Source organism: Dromiciops gliroides, chromosome 2, assembly GCF_019393635.1.
Source record: "Dromiciops gliroides isolate mDroGli1 chromosome 2, mDroGli1.pri, whole genome shotgun sequence".
NCBI lineage: Eukaryota > Metazoa > Chordata > Mammalia > Microbiotheria > Microbiotheriidae > Dromiciops > Dromiciops gliroides.
The window spans coordinates 35395523-35418379 of record NC_057862.1 but is presented as its reverse complement, the minus strand read 5'-3'; the positions used below and the strand labels follow the sequence as shown (position 1 = coordinate 35418379).

At 42.0% G+C, this 22857-nt stretch overlaps 1 protein-coding gene across 1 annotated transcript in view; it reads right to left on the bottom strand.

Annotated features, from left to right (window-relative positions):
* Nucleotides 1-22857, bottom strand: part of SCAPER (S-phase cyclin A associated protein in the ER) — a 379320-nt gene that overhangs the window by 102440 nt on the left and 254023 nt on the right. Inside the window, 1 exon segment of the mRNA XM_043987611.1 lies at nt 19865-19980. Coding sequence (XP_043843546.1) covers nt 19865-19980 — 116 coding nt within the window.

Here is a 22857-nt window from a genome sequence, read left to right as displayed (position 1 = left end):
GTATCTCTTTTGGGAAAGGACAGTCATGTTTTAGAGCCTCCTGTAGAAGACCACTGCTTGGCACTATGTGGAAATAGTGGGTTCATAACCATGTAGAACTAGTTATTAAAACTTTACGTTATTATGACGTTTCCTTCAGTCCAGCCAATAATTGCAGAAGGTACAGCTAGAGACCAAACTCTTTATTTTACATGTTTTAAACAAAACAAACCAAACCAAACAAAAAGCGAGAGCCACTCAGGAAAGGGGCTTGTCCAAAGTTCCACGGCTACAAGGAGCAAAGGCGGTCAAACAGACCAGATCCTCTAGCTCTAAATTCCAGGCTATTTTCACGAGATTAATGCTTTACTTTGTGAGCAATGGAAAATCACGTTGGAGTCAAACCAACCAACAGCATAAAAATGGCGTGTGCACTTAAATAACATCGTGTCTACTCCCGACAGAAGGCTGTGGCCTAAAGCACGGCGAATCCAATGACAAGCGCACCCTGGGGCACACACATCTGAGCTCCAAGTGGCTTCCTTTCCTCCGATGGAACCAGAACAGGCACACACAAGATGCTTTTATCATAGTGTCATGGAAAGTCACACTGGAACACGACTTATCTTTGGACTTCACGGTCACATTAGAGCCCATCCTTACAGACAGAGCAGGACTGCTTGAGGCTCACCACTCCCACTCCTGGTGGATCGGTGGCCTGCACATGTCTCTGGTTCCTGGCCTATGTTTACCAGGCAGAAGAGCCCAGGGAGCACTTTCCTTCAGCCACAAGATACAAGGGACAAAGCCCACTTCATTACAACGATGAGATTCATGCTTTAAACGAGATGACGTTTGTCAGAAACAGAACAGTCATTGCCATCTCTAGAAACAATGATATAAGAAGGTCATTTGTGGAATCTCGTATACCCACGTTTCAGTAACCACTGCGATCCTTCATTCAATGTTCCATAAACATTTATAAAGGGCCAACTATGCACAACCTGAAGGGCTGGTGGCTTGAACCCATCCAGGGACAGCAGGGCAGCTAGGCGATGCAGTGGATAGAGTGCTGAGCCTGAAATCAGGAAGACCCATCTCCCTGAGTTCAAATCCACCCTCAGACACTTACTAGCTGGGTGACCCTGGGCATGTCGCTTAACCCTGTTTGCCTCAGTTTCCTCATCCGGAAGATGAGCTGGAGAAGGAAATGGCAAACCGCTCTAGGATCTTTGCCAAGAAAACCCCAAATGGGACCATAAAGACTGGGACATGACTGAAACACCTGAACCACAAATGTGCAAAGTCCTCTATTTGATGCTGGGGATACAAAGAGAGATATAACATGCATCCTACTCTCAAGGAATTTGCCCTCTGAAGTCAATACAAGGAGGCATAAGCACAAATAATAATGACAGGAGGGATGGGAGACAAAGAAAAGGGAAAAGCTTTATCGGTAAGGAACTCCATCTTTCTTGATCCTCAAATGGGAAAGAGTAGTTGGGGTAAGTCAGGAGAAGTAAAGATACAAGAGTAATAATTTTGGTAGCAACCATCTCCTGTGCAACATACGTACTGTGTGTGGAGATCCAGGCAAGGTGCTAGGAGAAGTTTGAGGAAGGAGAGATTAAGATTGCCTTTGAGAGCAAGGAGGGAGATGAGGAAAGGCTGCCCAGAGTTGATGAGGCCTGAGGAGGGGTCTGAAGGAGAGTATGTGTGTGGGAGGAGAGGCATTATAAGCACTGGCAAAGGCACAGGGACAGGAGGGTGCAGGCACAGCGTGAGGCTGACCACTGGTGTCCATGCCATTCAATAACTCACAAAGCAGTTTCCTCCAATAATCTCACTGGGTACAAGATACAAGACTTATCCTCAGAGGCTCAGAAAGGTGCAGTGACTTGCCCAGGGCCATGCGGCTCTTCAGAGGCAGGACTCCCAGTCTGAGAGCTCTTTCCACTGTACTCTGTGGTGTGATAGTACTCTTTTTGGTGTGGGGACCCTTTTTATTGTCAAACATTCTCTTGGACCGTCATCTAGAAGAAGAATCTTTTGCCTGAGAAAATGCACACCAAACAGCTACTACGAATCAAATGGTTTTAAATGAATTTGTATTATGATACCTCGTCCATGCCTGCTCATCCCATGAGCTCACTCTGTCCTGTGCATAACGAAAACGGGAAAGCGAGCTTTTCCTTATACTAACCAGTCACTGCCTTGGAGCACTGAATCGGTCCTCTCCTTGCAGTCACTCAGTGACCAGGGAAGTGCAGGGTGGGCATGCTGGGTGAGGAACCTGGAAATTTTCCATCAGAATCTCTATAGTGGCTGCTGTGGGTGTCTGGGCAGTGGGTAAGCTGTATCTGACCTGAGAGGTCAAAGGCTGGCTCAGAAGGGGGTGTAGGGGTTTGGTAGCTTGTGAAGCAAAGGGAAGGGAAGGAGTAGGGGGAATGTTGGGGAATGAAGATAGGTGTGGCTGTGCCATTTCTCGCCCTCTGCCTTGTTGATTATATACCCCTTTGGAGCATGCCTTTTGCCTCTTCGTGGTCAAGGTCACAGATCCCCAGGGGTCAGGCCACTCCTCTAGAATATCTAGCCAGAGTGGTCCCAAAGTCTATACTAAGACATAATGGTCAGACCACTGTATGTCTACCAGAGGGCCTGGGTTTGACTCTTGGCTTTTCCTGGACAAATTACCTCATCTCCCTGGACCTTAGGTTCCTCCTATATAAAGTGAAGGAGCTTGAAGAGATGACTAAGACCCCGTTTAACGCTAAATTTATATTCCTATGACTACAGGATTGTGGAACAACTGATGATTGGGAAGATTTCTTTGTATTAAGTCTAAATGTCTCTTCCAATTTTTGGTCACTGTTCGTAATCCTGCCCTTGGAAGCCAAACAGAGCAAATCTAACCTCTCCCGTCTGACCATCTGAGGTAGGAAGCTGTCTGCCCCGTATCTTCTCCAAATTAAACACTCCAAGTTCCTTCAGATGATTCTGGAATGCCGTGATCTTAGCTTCCTTCTCCATTCTGGTTGCTCCCTTTTAGTCAATCCATCAATTTCCCCCCTAACATGTGGCCCTACGAAATGGACAATGCCAGACGGGGTCTGACCAGGTACAGTACAGTGGGACTACCACTTCTCTAATTCTGAATGCTATGACTCTTTATACAGTTTAAGATTTCATAGTTTTTTTGGCTACCATGTCATATTAATGACTCAGTGAGCTTGCAATCCACCAAGATGCCTAGATATTTTTCACATGAACTGTTATTATCGAGCCAGACTGCTCCTATCCTGTACTTGTACAACTCATGCCCAGGAATCATCTGTAGGGCCTAATCACATTTTTTTTTTTTTGTCATTCAATGTATCAGCTATCCTCCCAACCTTTTTCATCTGAAAATCTGATAAAACTTGCCAACCGTTCCTTTATTGAAGTCATTAGTCAAAAAGGTGGACAACAAAGGAAGAGGAACAGATCTCTAGGAGACTCCATTAAAGATCATCTTTAAAATCAGAAGAAGCTCATCAATGACACTACTATTTGTGTTCAAGGGCAACTAGGTGGCTCAATGGATAGAGCAGCGGGCTTGGAACAATCACGCTGGATGTACCAAAAGCTGGAGTGATGGTGGCTGGGAGAGACATCAACAATCTTGGACATGCAGGTGATACTGCTCTGACGGCAGAAAGTGAAGAGGAATCGAGAAGCTTCTTGATGAAGGTGAAAGAGGAGCAGGTAAAAGCTGAATTGAAGTTAAAATTAGAAAACCCAAGATCTTGGCAAAGAGAAGTAGAAGCAATAGAAACAGTGTCAGATTTTATATTCTTTGGCTCAAAGATCACTGTAGACAGTGACTGCAGCCATGAAATGAAAAGATGCTTGCTCGCTGGAAGGAAAGCTATGGCATATCTGGGCAGCAGCTACATCACCTTGCTGACAAAGGTCATTATAATCAAAGCGGTGGTACTGAAGGTGAAACTTAAATACTTTGGAAACAACACGAGAAGATGGGATTCAATGGAAAAGGCCACGACACTGGGAAAGATTGAAGACAAAAGGAAAAGGGGATGGCAGAGGATGAGATGGAAACAATGAACATGAACTTGGACAGACCTGGAGAGACAGCGGAGGATGGAAGGGCCTGGTGTGCCATGGTCCATGGGATGACAAGGAGTTGGACACAGTGAACTACTGAACAACAACAATTCGTGTTCAGTCATATAACTAGTTTCAAATCCATCTAACTGTATCATCACCTTAACCACAAGGCTACAATAAGACATATCACAAGTGTTGATGACAACTATGTATGTGATCTTCCCATGATCTACTAGTCTAATAACCCAATCAAAATAGAAAACGAGGCTAGTCTGGCAGGACTTTTTCTTGACAAAGATATTCTGAGTCTTAGACCACTTCTTTTTCTGAATGGTTAACAAATCAGACATTTAACAATATATTCTAGAATTTTCCTAAGAATTGACATCATGTATACAGTTTCCAGCTTCTCCCTTTTTCCCTAAAAAACCCGAATAGTTTCCTACCTCTAGTCTTGTATCACCTCTCCTATTCTTCACAACTGTTCAAAGATCACTGACTCTGATTCAGTAATAACATCTGCCATTATTTTCAAAACCCTGGAATGTATTTCTTCAGAACCTTATAGCTGAAATAAAGGAGGACAATTAGGTGCTATCTTTCTACCTACGTATCCTGCTTTTTAAATCCTTGTTAGCCATTTCTGCCCTAATCTTCCCAGTCTAAGGCTTCTCTTCTCCTTGGCAGAGAAAACAGGAGCAAAATAAAAACTGCATTTTTAGTTTTTTATTCTCTCTGTAATTCATTACCATCCTCTGCCTTCTATTCTCAACGATGGTTCTTTCCCTTCTTTTTTTTTCTAGCTTTTAAAAATACTGGGTTTTTTTTTTTATGTATGAGGTATTTTATTTTTTCCATTACATGTAAAGATAGTTCTCAACTTTTGTTTATACAAGCTTTACAATTTCAGATTTTTCTCCCTCCCCCCTCCCCTAGACAGCAGGTAATCTGATATAGGTTACATCTATATATCTCTATACATATACATATAGATATATATATACACACACACATATATATACACATAATAACATTAATCCTATTTCTGCATTAATCCTGTTACAAGAGAAAGAATCAGAGCAGTGATGCAAAACCTCAAAATAGAAAGAAAAAAAAAAAACCCACAGCACCCAAAACAAAAGAAATAATATGGTTCAATCAGCATCTATACTCCACAGTTCTTTCTTTCTTTTTTTTTTTCTTGGATTTGGAGATCCTCTTCTATCATGAGTTCCCTGGAACTCTTCTGTACCATTGCATTGGTGAGAAGAATATAGTCCATCACAGTAGGTCAACACTCAATGTTGATGATACTGTGTACAATGTTCTTCTGGTTCTGTTCATCTCACTCATCATTAGCTCATGTAAGACCCTCCAGGTTTCTCTGAACTCTTCCTGCTCATCATTTCTTACAGCACAATAGTATTCCATTGTATTCATATACCACAACTTGTCCAGCCATTCCCCAATTGATGGGCACCCCCTCAGCTTCCAATTCCTTGCTACCACGTAAAGAGCAGCTATAAATATTTTTGTACATGTGGGTCCCTTTCCCCCTTCCTTGATTTCTTTGGGCAAAAGACCTAAAAGTGGGATTGCTGGGTCAAAGGGTATGCACAGCTTTATCGACCTTTGGGCATAATTCCAAATTGCTCTCCAGAATGGTTGGATCAGCTCACAGCTCCACCAACAATGCATTAGTGTTCCAATTTTCCCACAGCCTCTCCAACATTTATTATCTTCCTTTTTTGTCATTTTAGCCAATCTGATAGGTGTCAGGTGGTACCTCAGAGTTGTTTTAATTTGCATCTCTCTAATCATTAGAGATTTAGAGCATTTTTTCATATGGGAATAGATAGCTTTGGTTTCTTCATCAGAAAACTGCCTGTTCATATCCTTTGACCATTTCTCAATTGGGGAATGACTTGGATTCTTATAAATTTGATTTAATTCCCTATATATTTTAGAGATGAGGCCTTTATCAGAAGCACTGGCCTCAAAAATTGTTTCCCAGCTTTCTGCCTCCCTTCCAATTTTGGATGCATAAAAATACTGTTTTTTTGTTCCTGATATTCATTGTCACTCTCAAGACATTCTGAATTCTACTACTGGCACTATTCTTAAGTGATTATACTACTCACTCTTCCTCATGTGCCATTGACTCTTATCATTTCCACATGTTCTTTAAAGGCCTAAGTTGGTCCGTGAGTTTCCAATTCAGCCACAGTCAGTCTTTTCTTTCCCATTGAAGGCACTTCTGTTAGCTTCTTTAGAGTTTCTCAGCCCCTCATGAAATGAGTTCCCTTGTGGGATTTTAGGCCACAGGATCTTTCCCCCAGATCCAGAGTATGAGTTAGATTCTGTTTAGCTTCCTACTCCTATGCTACCGTGAAGTCTAAGATGGAGAAACCACTTCCTCTCCAGGTTCCTGTAATTTCTATTTCAGCAACCATTTCTACCTGTTAGTCAGAGTCAGGTCTAGCACAGCAGTTGTCTTCTTCGCTTCCTTCACTTCTTGAAGAAAAAAAGCAAACGGGGCATTTATGAGCTGCCCTGTTTTTGGCCAAAAGTGGTTCATCCGACATCCCCACGACTCAGGTCCTTGGTCATCACCCCAGCACAGTCTGGCCCTGTTGTGATCTCTTTCAGGCCCCGCCCATTTCCTCCTATTAGCCACATGATCTGTGGGATACCACTATGGCAATGTCACTTACTTTCCCCCACTTTGGACATCCTTATCCAAACACTGTCTGTAATGATCTTCTCCTGAGGTTTGTAAATTTTCTCCCATGAATTTACCTTTTCACTACCCAGTCTTGCAGTAGTGTCCTTTTTATGGGTAGTGTTCCTTTTGAGTAAGGTATAGCCTCAAAGGGCCAGATCTTAGCTCTACCCTACCAAATCTCAGTGATGTCTGACAAGAGGAACTCCCATTTAATAGAATCAGGACATTTACAAAGTGATCTTCCTCACAACCAATCCTGCACACCAGACAGTACAAGTATTCTTTTTCCCTTTTTCTTATTATTTAAAGACGAAGAAACTGAGACTCAGAGTAGCAAAATGACTTGTCCTTGGTCACACAGCAAGCATGGTCTAGAACCAGAAGTGGAACTCAAGCCCACTGATGTAGAGTCAAGGGCTCCTGCAGCTACATTCAATTTTCCCCCTTGTCTTTAGGGGCTCAGGTTTTTATTTGCTAGTCGTGAGCATCATCTAGTCTGAATTTACTGGTCCTGGTTGTCCCGTCTTCTTCCTCTGTTATTCCCACTACTCTATTTTATAGGGTCTGGTTTGAAAGTCTTCTCTTTCCACTTCTATTTTCAGTTCACAGCTTTACTGATCAGGTTTTTAAGATGATTCCAGTCAAACATATGTTTAAGACTCTCACTGAAATGACTAATATGGTAATGTTTTACACAATTTACATAATGTTTTATATAATTACATGTATAACCTATATCAGATTGCTTACCACCTCAGGAGGGGAAGGAATGAGAAATAGAATTTGGAACTCAAAACTTTAAATAAAAATCTTTATTTTTTTTTTTTTAAAGACTTACTGGATTCACACTATCCTTGGTCAAGCAATCAACAAGCATTTATTAAAAGCTATGTTCCAGGCAATGTAAAAATGAATACTGAAATGATCCTTATCCCAAGAAGCTTACATAGGAAGACAAGTATATGAGGACAAATATATATGGGATAAACCGAAAGAGAATAAAGTCATGCAAATACAAAGCCATTAAAAAAGGCAGTTTAGGGGCAAAGGTCAGGAAGTAGTGTGTTAGAGGCATGGTGAATGGTGAGTACAAGTGCATGGAGACAGGAGATTGAGTATTCCATGTGAAAAACAGCGAGAAGGTCAGTTTGGCTCATTTGTGGACTGAAAGATGAATAGTAGTGCAGAGTGAAGATGGGATGCTAAGGTGGGGCCAGGATGTGAAAGACTTTAAAAAGCAAACAGAGGAGTTTATGGATGAGAATCCATCATTTTATTCATATGATACATTCATGATGTTTTCATTTTATATTGGTTATTTGTCTTATATGCTCTAAGAGATTATAAACTCATCTTTGTATTCCCAGTGCTGAGTACAGTGCCCTGAAGAGAGCAGTTGCTTAAGAAATACTTCCTGACCTAAGTTAAATCGTATTCTGATTTGTCCACAAAAATGAGGTTTAATGGTACGGTCACTTACTTTCAATCTCTCCCCGTCTATTGGCTTCCAACATGTCCATGCCTCCCTTATCCCAAAAGAACTCTCATTTTATCCTTGCAGCCTCACTATCAGCTATGTCTATTTCTTCTGCCCTTTGTGGTTAAATTTCTCGAAAAGGTCATCTACAATAGAGGCCTCCACTTTCTGGCCTTCTGGAGTCATTCCACTAAAATTGCTCTCTCCCAAGTTAACAATAATCTTTTAGTTGCCAAATCAATGGCCTAGCCTTAATCCTCTTTCTCCTTGACCTTTGACATTGTTGAGCAGTCTCTCCTTTTTGATACTCTCTTTTCTCTAGGATATTGAGATATTCGTCTCTCCTAGTTCTCCTCAGTCTCCACACTTATCCACATCATGTTCTCTAACTGTGGGTGTCCCTCGGGATTCTGTGCTGGGGTCTCCTCTCTTTTCTCTCTATGCTCCGTCCCTTGGTGTTCTCATCAGCTCTCATGGATTTAATGCCCAGCTCTATACTATAATTCCGCTCTGTTCTCTGCTGACCTCCAGCCTCCTATTTCCAACTGCCTTTCAGATATTTCTAACTGAATGACCAGTACACATATCAAATTTAAATGCCCCAAATCAAGCTCAATGTATTTCCCTCTAAGGTCTGCTGTCCTCCGACCTTTCCCATTACCGCAGAGGGCAACCCCATCTTCCCAGTCCATCAGGCTTGCAACCTAGGAGTCATCTCAGACTCCTCACTATCTTTCCCCCTCCCACTGCCCCCCCCATCCATTGTTAGATTGTTGCCCAGTGGATTTCTCCTTTGCAACACCTTTCGAATACATCCCTCTTCTCCCCTCTGGCACTGCCGCCATGTCGGTGCAGGCCCTCATTCCCCCAAGCCTCCTGGTGGGTCTACCTGCCTCAAGTCTCTTCTCATTCCAGTCTAGCCTCCATTTAGCCACTGAAGTGATTTTCCTAAAGTACTAGTCTCTCCTATTCAAAAAAGTCCAACAGTTCCCTATGACTTCTAGAATAAAATACAAAATGCTTGTTTGGCATTCAAAGCCTTTCATCAACTAGCCCCATCTAACTTCCCAGTCTTCTCACCCCTTGCTTCTTGATACGGACACTCCGATCCAGTGGCGCTGGCTTCCAGGCTGTTTCATGAACAAGACACTGATCTCATGGCATTTTCTCTGGCTGCACCTGCAGACCTCCCTGGCTTCCTGTAAGTCCCCACCAAAAGTCCATCTTCAATAGGAGGCCTTTCCCAAGCCCTCGCGCTTTCCCTTTCCCTCCTGTTGATTATTTCTTCTTTATCCTGTAGACAGTTTGTTTGTACATATTTGTTTGTTTACTCTCTCTCTTATTAGACTGTCAGCTCCCTGAGGGCAGGGACTGGCTTTTGCCTCTTTTCGTATCCCCAGCACCTGGCACGAAGTCTGGCACATAGTAGGTGCTTAATAAATGTTTTTGCGTTAGAAAATAAGAATAGAAGAACAAACGTGACCTCCTTGGTATGGCGACTCCATCTAATACATCCTGTCTCTTCCTAAAGGACTCTTGCTTGTGGCCTCTCATTAATCCTTCACAGAGAATTGAGGATCATTGGCATAATAAGAGCACCTACCTCCAAGGGTTGTGATGAAGTTCAAATGATATAACATATAAAGTGCTATATCATCATTATAATCATTCGTATTATTAGGCAACATGGCCGAGGCCTTCTTCTAATTCTTTTAATACTTCATGTATACCAAGGCTGTTAACACTTAAGTGAGGCAGTTGGGGTTAAGTGACTTGCCCAGGGTCACACAGCTAGTAAGTGTTAAGTGCCTGATGTCAGATTTGAACTCAGGTACTCCTGATTTCAGGGCTGGTGCTCTATCCACTTCGCCACCTAGCTGCCCCAATCTATTATCTTTTTTCCTGTTACATGACTGGTAAATTCCTTTTTCTGATTGTACCCTTCTTGGATGATACCTTTTATACTATTTCTGGCATGTAAATAATTCTTGGTAAGACCTTGTCTTTACCAACAGCTACATTTTACTCCACTGTCCTTTGGGTCACTTACAATTTTGATTTTTTAAAAATTGTGGCATTCCATGATTCAGTCACATCATCCCAGGAAGAAGAGTAGCATGAACAAAGATGGGTTTTTAGGTTAGAGATCAGCCTGTGATTGTGGAAAGTGTTATCCGTGATTTCTCAAACGTAACTTAATTGTCTTCCTCCTAATTTAACTCTAGGCTCATTTTGTTGTCTATCAGCTGTGTCTGACCAAGAGAGAGGCACTGATGAGTTGACTTAATACCTATTCCCCTGCATGACACAAGCTGCTAAATGTGAGTTTTTCATCCACTTGGACTTTCCTCTGTACTTAGTGGCTTTTCTTGAGAGGCTATGGATCACTATTTCTACTTTTTGGTTGTTGGTTTTTTTCCCCCTTTTTGAGGTTTTTCCCTTGTGTTCTGATTCTTCTTTCACAATATTACTGATGCAGAAATATGCTTAATGTGATTGTACATATATAACCTATATCAAATTGCTTTCTGTCTTGGGGAGGGGAGAGGAACAGGAGGGAGGGAGAAAAATTTGGAACTAAAAATCTTATGAAAACAAATGTTGAAAACTATCTTTGCATGTAACTAGAAAATAATAAAATAAAAAGAAGTTAAAAAAAAAAGAGAGGCTCTGGATCTCACTGAGGATGTCCCCTATGCCAGAGGTCAGCAAATACCTCTCCAAGTTCAAATCCAGCTTGCTAGAGAACTAAGAATGGCTTTTACATTTTCAATAACAATAAAACTTCATTTAAATGTACAAGGGGGGCAGCTAGGTGGCGCAGTGGATAAAGCACTGGCCTTGGATTCAGGAGGACCTGAGTTCAAATCCAGCCTCAGACACTTGACACTTACTAGCTGTGTGACCCTGGGCAAGTCACTTAACCAGGAAAAAAAAGAAAAAAAATAAAATAAAATGTACAAACTCTTTTTTTAAAAAATATATATATATATATTTTTTTAGTGGGGCAATTGGGGTTAAGTGACTTGCCCAGGGTCACACAGCTAGTAAGTGTTAAGTGTCTGAGGCCGGATTTGAACTCAGGTACTCCTGACTCCAAGGCCAGTGCTCTATCCACTGCGCCATCTAGCTGCCCCACAAACTCTTTTTAGTTCATAGGCTATACAAATGCAGGCTCTGGTCTGCATTTGGTCCATGCTGGCTATAGCTTGTTGACCTGTGCTCTTTATTATTCTGGAGTTTCGTATGATCAATATTATGTCACCAAAAAATGAGACCATCTAGAGGGAAGCCCTCTTCTGTTTGGAACTTGAGCTGCGCATGCTCCAGGGCAGCAGCAAACACTGTGGCAAGCATGGACCTTTTTGTTGGAGATCTTAATAGACAGGAAATAACTGGTTTCGAATGTGCAAGTCACCTCTGAATCAGCCATCTGTGGGCCACTAGACTTTTTTTTTTAGTGAGGCAATTGGGGTTAAGTGACTTGCCCAGGGTCACACAGCTAGTAAGTGTTAAAGTGTCTGAGGCCGGATTTGAACTCAGGTCCTCCTGAATCCAGGGCTGGTGCTTTATCCACTGCGCCACCTAGCTGCCCCTAGGCCACTAGACTTTTAAAGAGAGTTTAGCCAAAAATTAACATTAAACCAGAAGGACAAAGAGAAGAAACTACTGTAGGAAATGACATTAGCTCTAACTTTATGTATTCAAATGAGCTATCAACATAAAACAGGGAGATGGATCAAAGAAAAGACATGAACTCTTATTATTACCATGTCCTACAGAATGTAAGTGGACTGTGATCACCAAAGGAGATCAGAGGAACTCAGAAATCACCTCTGCTAGCATATGCTACCTATTCTTGCCAGACTGAGAGATCTGATAGCACTTTTAAGTTACAAATCATTTTGCAAAATGCTGCCAATGAGCAGCATTAAGTTTATGAACAAGGTTGTCTCATGAAAAATAGCAAATAGGGATGGAGCAGAAAATGAAATTGCAGAGAACCTGGCACAAAATTCAGTAAAGCCAGATATCCCAAGGACATTGATAGATGAAAATGAAGGGAGAACAACAGATGAAAAAATCTGCCCGTGTTTCTATAAAGATTTTTATCATGGATGGCAGTGGAAATGATACAGTTGAGTACTTCCCCCTTAGTCTCTAAATGTAGTATATATGAAACTGGAAATGGCACTTGAAGAGCAGCTGGATCGGATCAAGTACACACAGCAAAAATCTGTGCTGGAAAGAAAGGAGTTTTTAAGGAATACAGGGACTGATTTAAAATTTTTTGAAAACATGAAACAAAGAATACACTTGTACCTACTACAAAGTCATGCCCATGGTAACAGAAATGTTACTTGGAGAGTAGAGTCTCTAAATCACTGACTAGCATCATCCCTTTTCTGAACATAGGTAATTCTCATCTTAATGAAGACATCTCACAAAGTTTTTCACTTGGTGGACAAACTGAAGAGATGTGGGCTGGTCTAGAATATATAGGGAAGTGGTTGACTGACTGAACAAAAATGGTAGTCATTGGAGGCTGATGTGAATGAGGAAAGTGTCAAGATAAAAACCTCTCCCTTGGTGCTGAGGTATTCAGTAGTGTTATCACTAGTTTGCATGAAAGTATAGGTGGCACGCTTATTCACTTTGCAGATAACATGAAGCTGGAAGGAAAGCCAAAGGATGCAAAGACACTCAGAGTTGGTTGGAAGGGGCCTGGGAGGCCAACCTGTACCTGAACAAGAGCTGCTTCTACAACACATCTGAGAAGTGGCTATCTAGCTACTACTTGAAGACCTCAAGTGAGGGGAACCCACTTCCTCTGAGAGACCTCCTTTCATTTTCGGATCCCATTTACCTTAAAGCTAAATTTTCTCCTCATTGCCCAGTTATGCCCTCCAAGCCCAAGAAGATCCAGTTTGATCCCTTTTCCAGATGGCTCCTGTTCAAATACTTGAAGATACCTATCACGTATCCCCTAAATCTTCCCTTCTCCAGGCTAATTAATCTTCAGCAACAAAAACACAAAAACAAAAATCGGTACTTTTATAGTGTGCTCCCTACTGTGCAGGGCGGTTGTGAGAAAATGACCTGGCAAACTTCTAAGTTTTGTTAAGTGAGAGTTACTCTCGTGTTAGATATCACATATGGGAGGATGGGACTATAATATAGCCTTCTAAGGCTATAGCTTATTCAAAAGGAACATAATCTATAAAAAGGATGTTCAGGTAAGGCTGTGTTGTGAAAAGGTGAGCTCATGGGAGGAAATCATTATAGACAGTAACGAATAAGGATAAACAAGGGTAGAAAAAGAAGTAATGGCGCCATAATAGTACCCTACGACCATCTGGACAACAGGAGGAAATAGGGATTTGGAATAAATGATGGGCTGGGTATAGAGCTAAGATATCAGAGGCCTAAATCATCAGCTAATATTTTATTCAAAATTTTTGCATTGATGTTCATTAGTGATATATAGTTTTTCTTGCTTTGCTTTGCCTTCTGGGCAAGTCCCTTAACCCTCTTTGCCCTGCCCCCAAAGCACTTGGTAGGATCCCTTCCTTTACCATTTTCTAACAGTTTCTATAATATTGGGATGAATTTCTCTTTGAATATTTGATAGAATTCCCTTGTAAATGCATTTGGCCCTGAGACTGTTTTCTTTAAAGTTCCTTGATGGCTTGTCAAATTTCTTTTTCTAAGATTAAGCTACTTTTAATTAAAATAAAACACAAGAAACTATTCACATAAGATCGATACCTGAAGTATAAAGTTAGGCAAATATGTAAAGGGGTGGCCTAAAGAAAACACAACTAACGTTTTAATGTACCGTCTTGTAACTTGGTGAGGGACAAAGAGTGTTATACAATATTTGTTGACTTTCACCTAAATGGGAGTATAGCCAAGTCTTGGTTACTGGAATTAAAAGATGATAACTCATATTTACACAGCACTTTAAAGTTTATAAGGGAAAACAACCAAGTCAAGTCAGGGGTGTAAATGGCACCCCCATTTTACAGATGAGAAAACAGGTGCAACAAGGTTGTCACTTTTCTAGAATTACACAGCTAGTTAAATGCCTGAGCTATGATACAAACAAAAGACCTTCTAACAATAAGACCAGTGCTCATAAGCATGCTGCCAAAAATAATACAAGAAGTGGCTTCAATCTCTTCCCTCCAAAACCTGAATCAAGGCTATTGGCAAATAACAATGCAGGCTGATTTGACCTTCACCTTATTAGATTTATTCCTGGAACACAACTGGAGATGCAAACAATGAGAAAGAAGATGATTAGTAACAGAGAGGAAGAAAGAGAGGTTCAGATCCTGCACTCACTTGATAAACAAGTTCATGGTGCTGCAACCTACCACCCTGACCCTCTGAGCACCTTGTGCTGGGGGTACACTGTGGGAAAGCCTTTTTTTTCTTTTCAGAGCAATGAGGGTTAAGTGACTTGCCCAGGGTCACACAGCTAGTTAAGTGTCAAGTGTCTGAGGCTGGATTTGAACTCAGGTCTTCCTGAATCCAAGGCCAGTGCTTTATCCACTGTACCACCAAGCTGCCCCTTTTTGGTTTTTTGGTTGGGCAATGAGGGTTAAGTGACTTGCCCAAGGTCACACAGCGAGTAAGTGTTAAGTGTCTGAGGCCAGATTTTAACTCAGGTCCTCCTGACTCCAGGGCCAGTGCTCTATCCACTGTGCCACCTAGCTGCCTCCTGGGAAAGCCTCTTTTGCAGGCCTGACTGACCCTTTGGCTTTGAGCTTGTGAGCAGTGGCACGGACATTGGCCAAAGCTGATTAAGGGTTCTATAGAGAAGAGGCGTCAATTTTCATCTTTATTGTCATTTCTGCTACATAAACATGTACTAAAAACATAATACAAAATCTTGGCAAAAGACTCCCGCCACAGGAGATCCATCTATGTATTGACATAACACAAGGTGGCTTTCTTTATATTCAAAGAAAACTACATTTCTTTCTAAACAAACATTATGTTGTTTAACAAATGTTAATAATCTCAATCAAAGAAAAAGGCAAGGCTGTGCCATTCACTCCTTTGTGGTTATTCATGCTCTGAGACTGATGTATCGAAGCAAAATAACATGTACCACAGCTGGAATTTAGTCTTTCCTCGCTTTAGGCTGAATTTTCTTGGCACTAAAAACATTCTTCTTGTTAAAAAAGCTGAACGCTGAGTGGAGCAGGCACACAAATTTCTATCGATGATAGCCTTAAAATGACTCTAACGCAGAGGAGTCAGAAGTCCCAAATCTAAGTTCTGGCTCTGCTACTTGACTGCTGTGAAGCCTGAGGAAAATCACCTCAACTTTTTTTTAGGCCATCAATTTCCTCCAATGTGAAGTGAGGAGGCTTGCCTGGGCGACCCAGAGACTCTTCCAAATATGACATTCTATGATGCGGCAGCACTCGGGTCTAAAGCCCTTTCCCTCACACCACTGTGGCCTCAAGGAGAAAATGTGGTGATTCCAAGTTTTCCTGAGCTGTTTGTGAGGGTCGCAAGGAGCTTGACACCGAGATCATATACTCAACGATAGTAAATGTGCTTCCTGCATATTTTTAAAGTCTTCAAAGATTTTGATGTCTGGTGATTCAGGTAGGCAAAAATAATAGTTCAAGAAGGAACCTAAAAAGTTTGACAAAGATTACTGTCTGCGGCAGGAAGCTTAAGACTAGAGGGTCACAGGCAGCATTTTTCTCACTACTGCCCACAGAAAGAAAGGGATGCAAATAAGAAAAACTGATTTGGGAAGTGAACGCTAGCTAAGAATATGGTGACTCAGAGGGCAATTTGGCCTCTGGGCTACACCTTAAAATATCGGGATGACAGATTTCTGGTCAAGGATGGAATACACGAGAGGGGCTGGTCAGAATGGATTTGCTGGTTATCAGGCTGGTTGTTTGAATGATTGGTGTCCTTCATTCTCAAGGAGGACCAAAAGGACATCCGACATCAGGGTCAGGCTACAGTGTGTCTGACGATAGCTGATCAAACGATATGAGCTCAGAATACTCTACCACAGGTCGGGCACAAATGGCCTGTATAAACATCTGTGCATCTCCCATTTCTTTGGAGCTACTGCAATTCTGCTTTGCTCACAGAGCACGGCACCTTCTTTGATGGGGGCATGCCATTCTGGATGGTCCTTTGTTAGCATCTCCCATGTCATGCAATCAATTCCAAAGTGCTTCAGGGAGACCTTGAGAGTGTCCTTGTATCACTTATCTGACCACCATGTACGTGTCTTCCTTGCATGAGCTCTCCATAAAATAGTCTTTTAGGCAAGCGTACATTTGGCATCTGAACAATGTAGCCAGCCCATCAGAGTTGTGCTCTCTGAAGTAGAGTTTGAATGCTTGGCAGTTTATTTCAAGAGAGCACCTCAGAGTCTGGTACCTTATTCTGCCAAGTAATGTTCACATTCTTCCTATGATAATTCTATTTTTTTCCTGGGGCAATGAGGGTTAAGTGACTTGCCTAGGGTCACACAGCTAGTAAGTGTCAAGTATCTAAATCAGGATTTGAACTCAGGTCCTCCTGAATCCTGGGTTGGTGCTTTATCCACCACTTCCTAAGACAATTCAAATGGAAGCAATTCAGTTTCCTGGCATGGCGCTGAACATCCTGTCCAGGTTTCATAGGCATACAACAATGAGGTCAGCACAACAGCTGAAGTCAAGTGGGCCTTAGGAAGTATTGCTAAAAATAAGACTAGTGGAAATGATGGAATTCCAGCTGAGCTTTTTTTTTTTTAATTCTTTTGTTTGTTTGTTTGTTTTTTGTGGGGCAATGAGGGTTTAGTGACTTGACCAGGTTTACACAGCTAGTAAGCGTCAAGTGTCTGAGGCCAGATTTGAACTCAGGTTCTCCTGAATCCAGGGCTGGTGCTTTATCCACTGTGCCACCTAGCTGCCCTCCAGCTGAGCTATTTCAAACCCTAAAAGATGATGTTCTTAAAGTGCTATATTCAATATGCCAATGAATTTGGAAAACTCAATAGCGGCCACTTGATTGGAAAAGATCAGTTTATGTCCCAATCCTAAAAAAGGGTAATGCCAAAGAATGTTCAAATTACTGAACAACTGAGTCCATTTCACACACTAGCAAGGTTATGCTTAAGATGCTGCAAGCTAAGCTTTGCAATATGTGAACCAAGAATTACTAGAAGAACAGGCTGGTTTTCAAAGAGGCAGAGGAATGAGAGACCAAATTGTCAACATTCACTGGGTGATGAAGAACGCAAAGGAGTTTCAGAAAAACATCTACTTCTGCTTCACTGACTACACTAAAGTCTTTGACTATGTGGATCACAACAAAATGTGGCAAGTCCTCAAAGAGATGGGAGGACCAGATCGTCTTACTTGTCTCTGAGGAACCTGTGTGAGGGCCAAGAAGCAACAGTCAGAACCGAACACAGAACAACTGACTGGTTTGAGATTGGAAAAGGAGTAGAGCAAGGCTGTATGTTGTCGCTTCATCTATTTAACTCCCATGAGAGGACATCGTGTGAAATGCCAGGCTGGACAAGCAAAAAGCCAGAATCCAGGTTGCAGGAAGAAATAACAAGTTCAGATATGCAGATGCTACCACCCTGATGGCAAAAAGTGAAGAATTCGGGAGCCTTTGTTCAGCCAGATTTACGCTCATTCCACACTGGCAGCTCCGGTATTCAGTACCTGAAGCTTTGGGCTCTGTTGAGGAAATGTCAGGGCTTGCCGAAGGCCCTCCAGGGCCGTTCTTTGGCTGAATTTTGAAGTCCTTTTTCTCCAGTTCCTTAGCAGGAGGTGGCAGTGAAAGGAAGCATCTTCTCGCTTCTTTTCTTCCTGGATGACAGCAGGAGGCAATACAAAGAGACATAACATAGAGCCTCTTTCACCAGTCAATTCTTCCCGACAGTAAGTGACGGTATGGATACCTGTATATATCTTCAGATGCACACAGTTCTAAAGTCTCTTCTGACCCTGGTGCAGAAAGCTATTGCTATGTCTTCCAGAGTTTTGAAAGCTGTTCTTTGACCCTTTGTTCCACTTGATTCAGAAATGGATCCTCCCCTAAAGAAGCATCACTCTAGCTTATTGTCACTAACTAAATTCTTATCTCTGCTGGCTAAAACATAATCAGGCAAAGTACATTTGTCCAATAACCATAAAACACTTCTAAGGTTTGGGGTCTCCAGTCATTAACCCCAAAATTCTCCAGTCTATCATATGAAATGAGTAACTGAAACACAGAAGGTGGAGGACATTTTGCCCTGGGTAAATGCAGTGTCCCTGTAGCTGCCTTTTCAGGGTAAGTTTCATATTTGTTTGTGTCTCTGCCACATTCAATTATCAAAATTGTTTAATGTCAGAAAGGCTCACTCCCTTAGACAAAGATCTACACAAAATGGATAGCAGCACAATGTAGGCTTTTAACAAATTTGAAATAACAACAAAACCTAAGAATGTCTTTCTGTATCCTTAACTTTCATTTTCTAAAGGAAAGTTAAAACTTCATATTTTTCCATCAGGTCAATGCCTACCAAACCTCATTTTAATATATTTTTTTTGCATATTAAAAACTATTCCCCATTGTGAATGAGTATGCCAGATGTAAGATTTTTCTGTGGAAGCCACCAATATTTATCAGTGCCACAGGTTTTATGCTTAGCAATATCTACTTTCAAGTTGGCACATATAAGAAAAAATAAAGAACTAATGATAATAAAGAACTCTGGTTTAAAAGAGACATGATTTGAGTAGGTTTATTGTAAATAAAGAGGGAAAAAATATTTTTTTCTCTGTTACTGACAACTGACAGAGAAGTGGTTTCTCCAGAGCCACTTTTCTCATGTCTCAGTAACACTGTGCCAAAGCAAAGTTTACTCTAAGAACCCTGAATTTTCATATTCCGTCCACAGAGTAATTATATTTAGCCTTCTATCCTTCATGGCCCATGACCACAGGGCACCTTAAGCGCATATCTGGTGTCTACAAGGAGGTGGGGAGGCGGGGGGGGGGGGGGGGGGGGGGGGGTGTTAATAACAAAGAACAACTAGTATCACAAGATAAAACTCTGATTCTATGTCTAATGGCCTCGTGTGAGCTCTCTCCCATGGCAGCTTTTGTCTGGGAGTGCTCTTTGTGCACACCCAGGACACAGTCAAACCCCACTCTTGGATTCTGTTACAGTGTTTGCCTTCAGGCCCTCGATTTTTCAGGCCACAAGAAGCCTGCGTTCTGTGCTACAATTATTCCCTTTTCTCCCACTGCAAGAAGCAGTTAGAATTGCTTGGAGTCTCAGCCGTTCTTGAGTCAGCACTGAGTGAGGATCATAGACTAAAGAGATTTCCTTTAAGAAGGCTCTAGGCCTCATTTGATTTCAGGAAATGAAGCAAAGAGCCGTCTGTTTTCTCCCTGCAGGGAAAGAAAGTCTCTACTACTTACACCTAAAAGTAACCTCTCCAGTCAGGACGGTTCTCTCAGATGGGCCCCAGCTGGAGACCAAAGGTTCAGCAACACCAACAAAATAAAGCGTGAAAGCAGACCACCAAAAACTGTACTCACTTTGGAGGGATTCTTGAAACTGCATTCACGCTGCTGGTCGAGTTCACTACCTGAAGGATGTGTTCAAGGGCCGTTAATCCTCCAGCAACTTGAAATGCAATCTGATCTGCCACATTCTGAAGGGAAAGATAAAATGCAAATTAGCCTCGTTTGGAAAACGTGTTCTGTAAAGGGAATGTAATATTTGATGGGAATCTGAAAACATTCTGTTCTAAAGACAGAGACGACATTAATCCAAATCCACAACATTCAGAAAAATAAAGGCTGCTCACCCAATTCATCTGTCCAGTCAGTCAGTCAATGAGCATTTATTAAGCACCTACTATGTGCCAGGCACTACCCTAAGCACTGAGGATGCAAAGAAAGGCAAAAGACAATGCCTGCTCTCAAGAAGCTCACACGCTAATGGGGGAGACAGTGTACAAACAACTATGTGCCAACAAAATAAATTCAGGATAAACTGGAGATCAGCAATAGAGGGATGACATAGCCCTTGGGGGGATCAGGGAAGGCTTCTCATAGAAGGTGGGATTTTGTTATTATTGTTTGTCCTTCGTTCCCTAAGAGGACCCTGATATCAGGGTGATGTCATGACTTGCACTGAATCAGATTTAAGTGGGGGAGGGCTGTGCAAGGTCACCAGCCTCACTCTCTCCTCCAGAGCCATCTGGGTCCAGTGGCAGGATATACATGACTGGAGGAGGCCCTGCATGTCAGAAGCAATTTGGGTTAAGTGACTTGCCCAGGGTATGAGTTCACATTTGAACTCGGGTCCTCCTGACTCCAGGGTCAGCGCTCTCCACTACGCCACCTAGCTGCCTCAGACGGGATTTTAGCTGGGATTTGAGGCAAGTCAGGGTAGCCTGGAGGGGAAGAGGAGGTGGGAGGGCATTCCAGGCATGGGGGGCAACTGCTGAAAATGCCTTGAGATGGGAACTGAATTCCTGTCAAGACCCACATCTCCCCCAAGTTAGCATGTTTTTATGAAGCTTTTCCCGAGGACATGAAGATCCTGCTGCTTACAGAGGCTAGTAAAGAAATGTTGGGTATTATTTTTTTAACATTTTGAGGTGAGAGTCATACTGCCAGTGTATCAGCAGCTACCTCATGGAACACACAAGGCCACTCACAGTGACATTTGACCTGGCTAAGGTTTCCCGTGTAATGCATACAGGGCCTGTACCCTGGACACCTCTGGCTGATGGTTGGGTGTGCCCTTTATCAAGAGTTCCTCACTGGATGTGGATGAAGCTGGTGCCCAAGAGGGCTGCATAGGATGGCTATTGTTCCACTGCTGATAAGTAAAGAGAAGGAAGGAAAGAGACCGCTTTGGGAAAGAAAGATACACTTGTATCTACAAACAGGCAAATGACTTTTTCTCATCATGAACAAGAAACATCCTTACACACGGACCTCCTACAGAGCTTTTCAAATGCACATTTTGAAAACACTGAGCCACCAAATCAATGGTCAGTTAAGGTAATAAGTCTGTGACACAACGTAACTCAACAACACCCTTGTATAGAAAGAACATCTTCTGCTAAATCATATTCCAGGCTTTCCCCATGTGAGAACATGTTTCTACTGAGCCCTATAAACTCTTCTGACAAAAGCATATGTAGAGGAATAATGAAGAGAAAAAGAGGCTGGTATATCACTGTGCTGATTGATTATTCTTACTAATCTCCATCCTGGAAGAATGGGGAAGGAAACCAAGGCAAGGAAACGGTAAGGTTACAAGGCTCTCTTCTACACACATCTCACCAATTAGCCATTCATTTGAGTTAGCTGGTTATGCTTTTTAAAATGCAGGTGTCCTCTGGGAAAGCTAAGCCTCATAGTACTTTAATGGGAATGATTTTAATCAGATAATCTTAAAGATGAACACCTGAATGCTGCTAAGTACTCAGAAAATTAGGGGTTTGACTGGGGAGGCCAGGAAGGGAAAGGAGGTTGGAGTGAGAGCACAGGTCTGGGTGGAGGAATGGGGAATGGATCCCAGGACAGAGAATAGCGCATAGGTCTACGAGAAGTAAGGAGAAGAAGGGAGAGGATGAGAAGTCCCGACTGGTATTTGTGCCTCGAGCCCTGGCATCAGTGAAGCAGGCTTGAACTCCCATCAGGATGCCCGTGCTAGTTTAGAAAGTTGGCAAACCAACTATCCCAATTGAGTTCAGTCTTTGCAATCTAAGCTGCTCCATTTCAGCTCGGTGGCTCCGTATCTCATCCCAGTACCTTCCTTACTAGTGGGAGGAAGCAGAGAAGGAAAGAGAAGGCGGCAGTTCATAAATTTTGCTTTTCTCAGGGTTGTTACTGAATATCAGTCAAAACTGGTACCAACGGCATTCCAACTACCCTATGAGCAGTCAAGAGATAAAAGGTCTGTCCTAAGTTATTAAAAACAATTACTATGGATGACAAATACAAATATTAAACTGGCTTTATTGAAGAGTAAAATAATCTCAAAAACTTTAAAAATATTTACCGTCATCATACTAGGCAGCATTTATATAGCACTTCAAGGTTTGCGAAGTGCTTTCAGAATATTATTTCATTAGATTCTCACAACCATTCTGGGAGGGAGGCCTATTATCATCCTCCTTTTACAGGTGAAGAAATAGAGGTAGAGAGAGGGTAAATGACTTGTCCAGGGTCACAAAGCTAGCATTTTAGTCAGGATTCCATCTCAAGTATTCCTGACTGCTGAACTTGAACCCTATCCACTGTACTGCCTGGCTGCCCCTGTCTGCTGGTATTAGTTATTTCTGCCCATGTTTTTTTCTGGGTCTTCAGTAGCTGTCTGTACACATACACTCACACGTACATGCATTCATGCGTAAGAGCTTTTAAATTTCATATAATTTGAAATTATTTTATCTTTTGTAATCATCTTTATCCCTTATTTGGCTAAGAACTTTTCTCTTAGCTAGAACTGTGAAAGTGACCTGTTAAGGCTCTTTTAATCTTTAATTGCTATGACCTTTAATATTAGG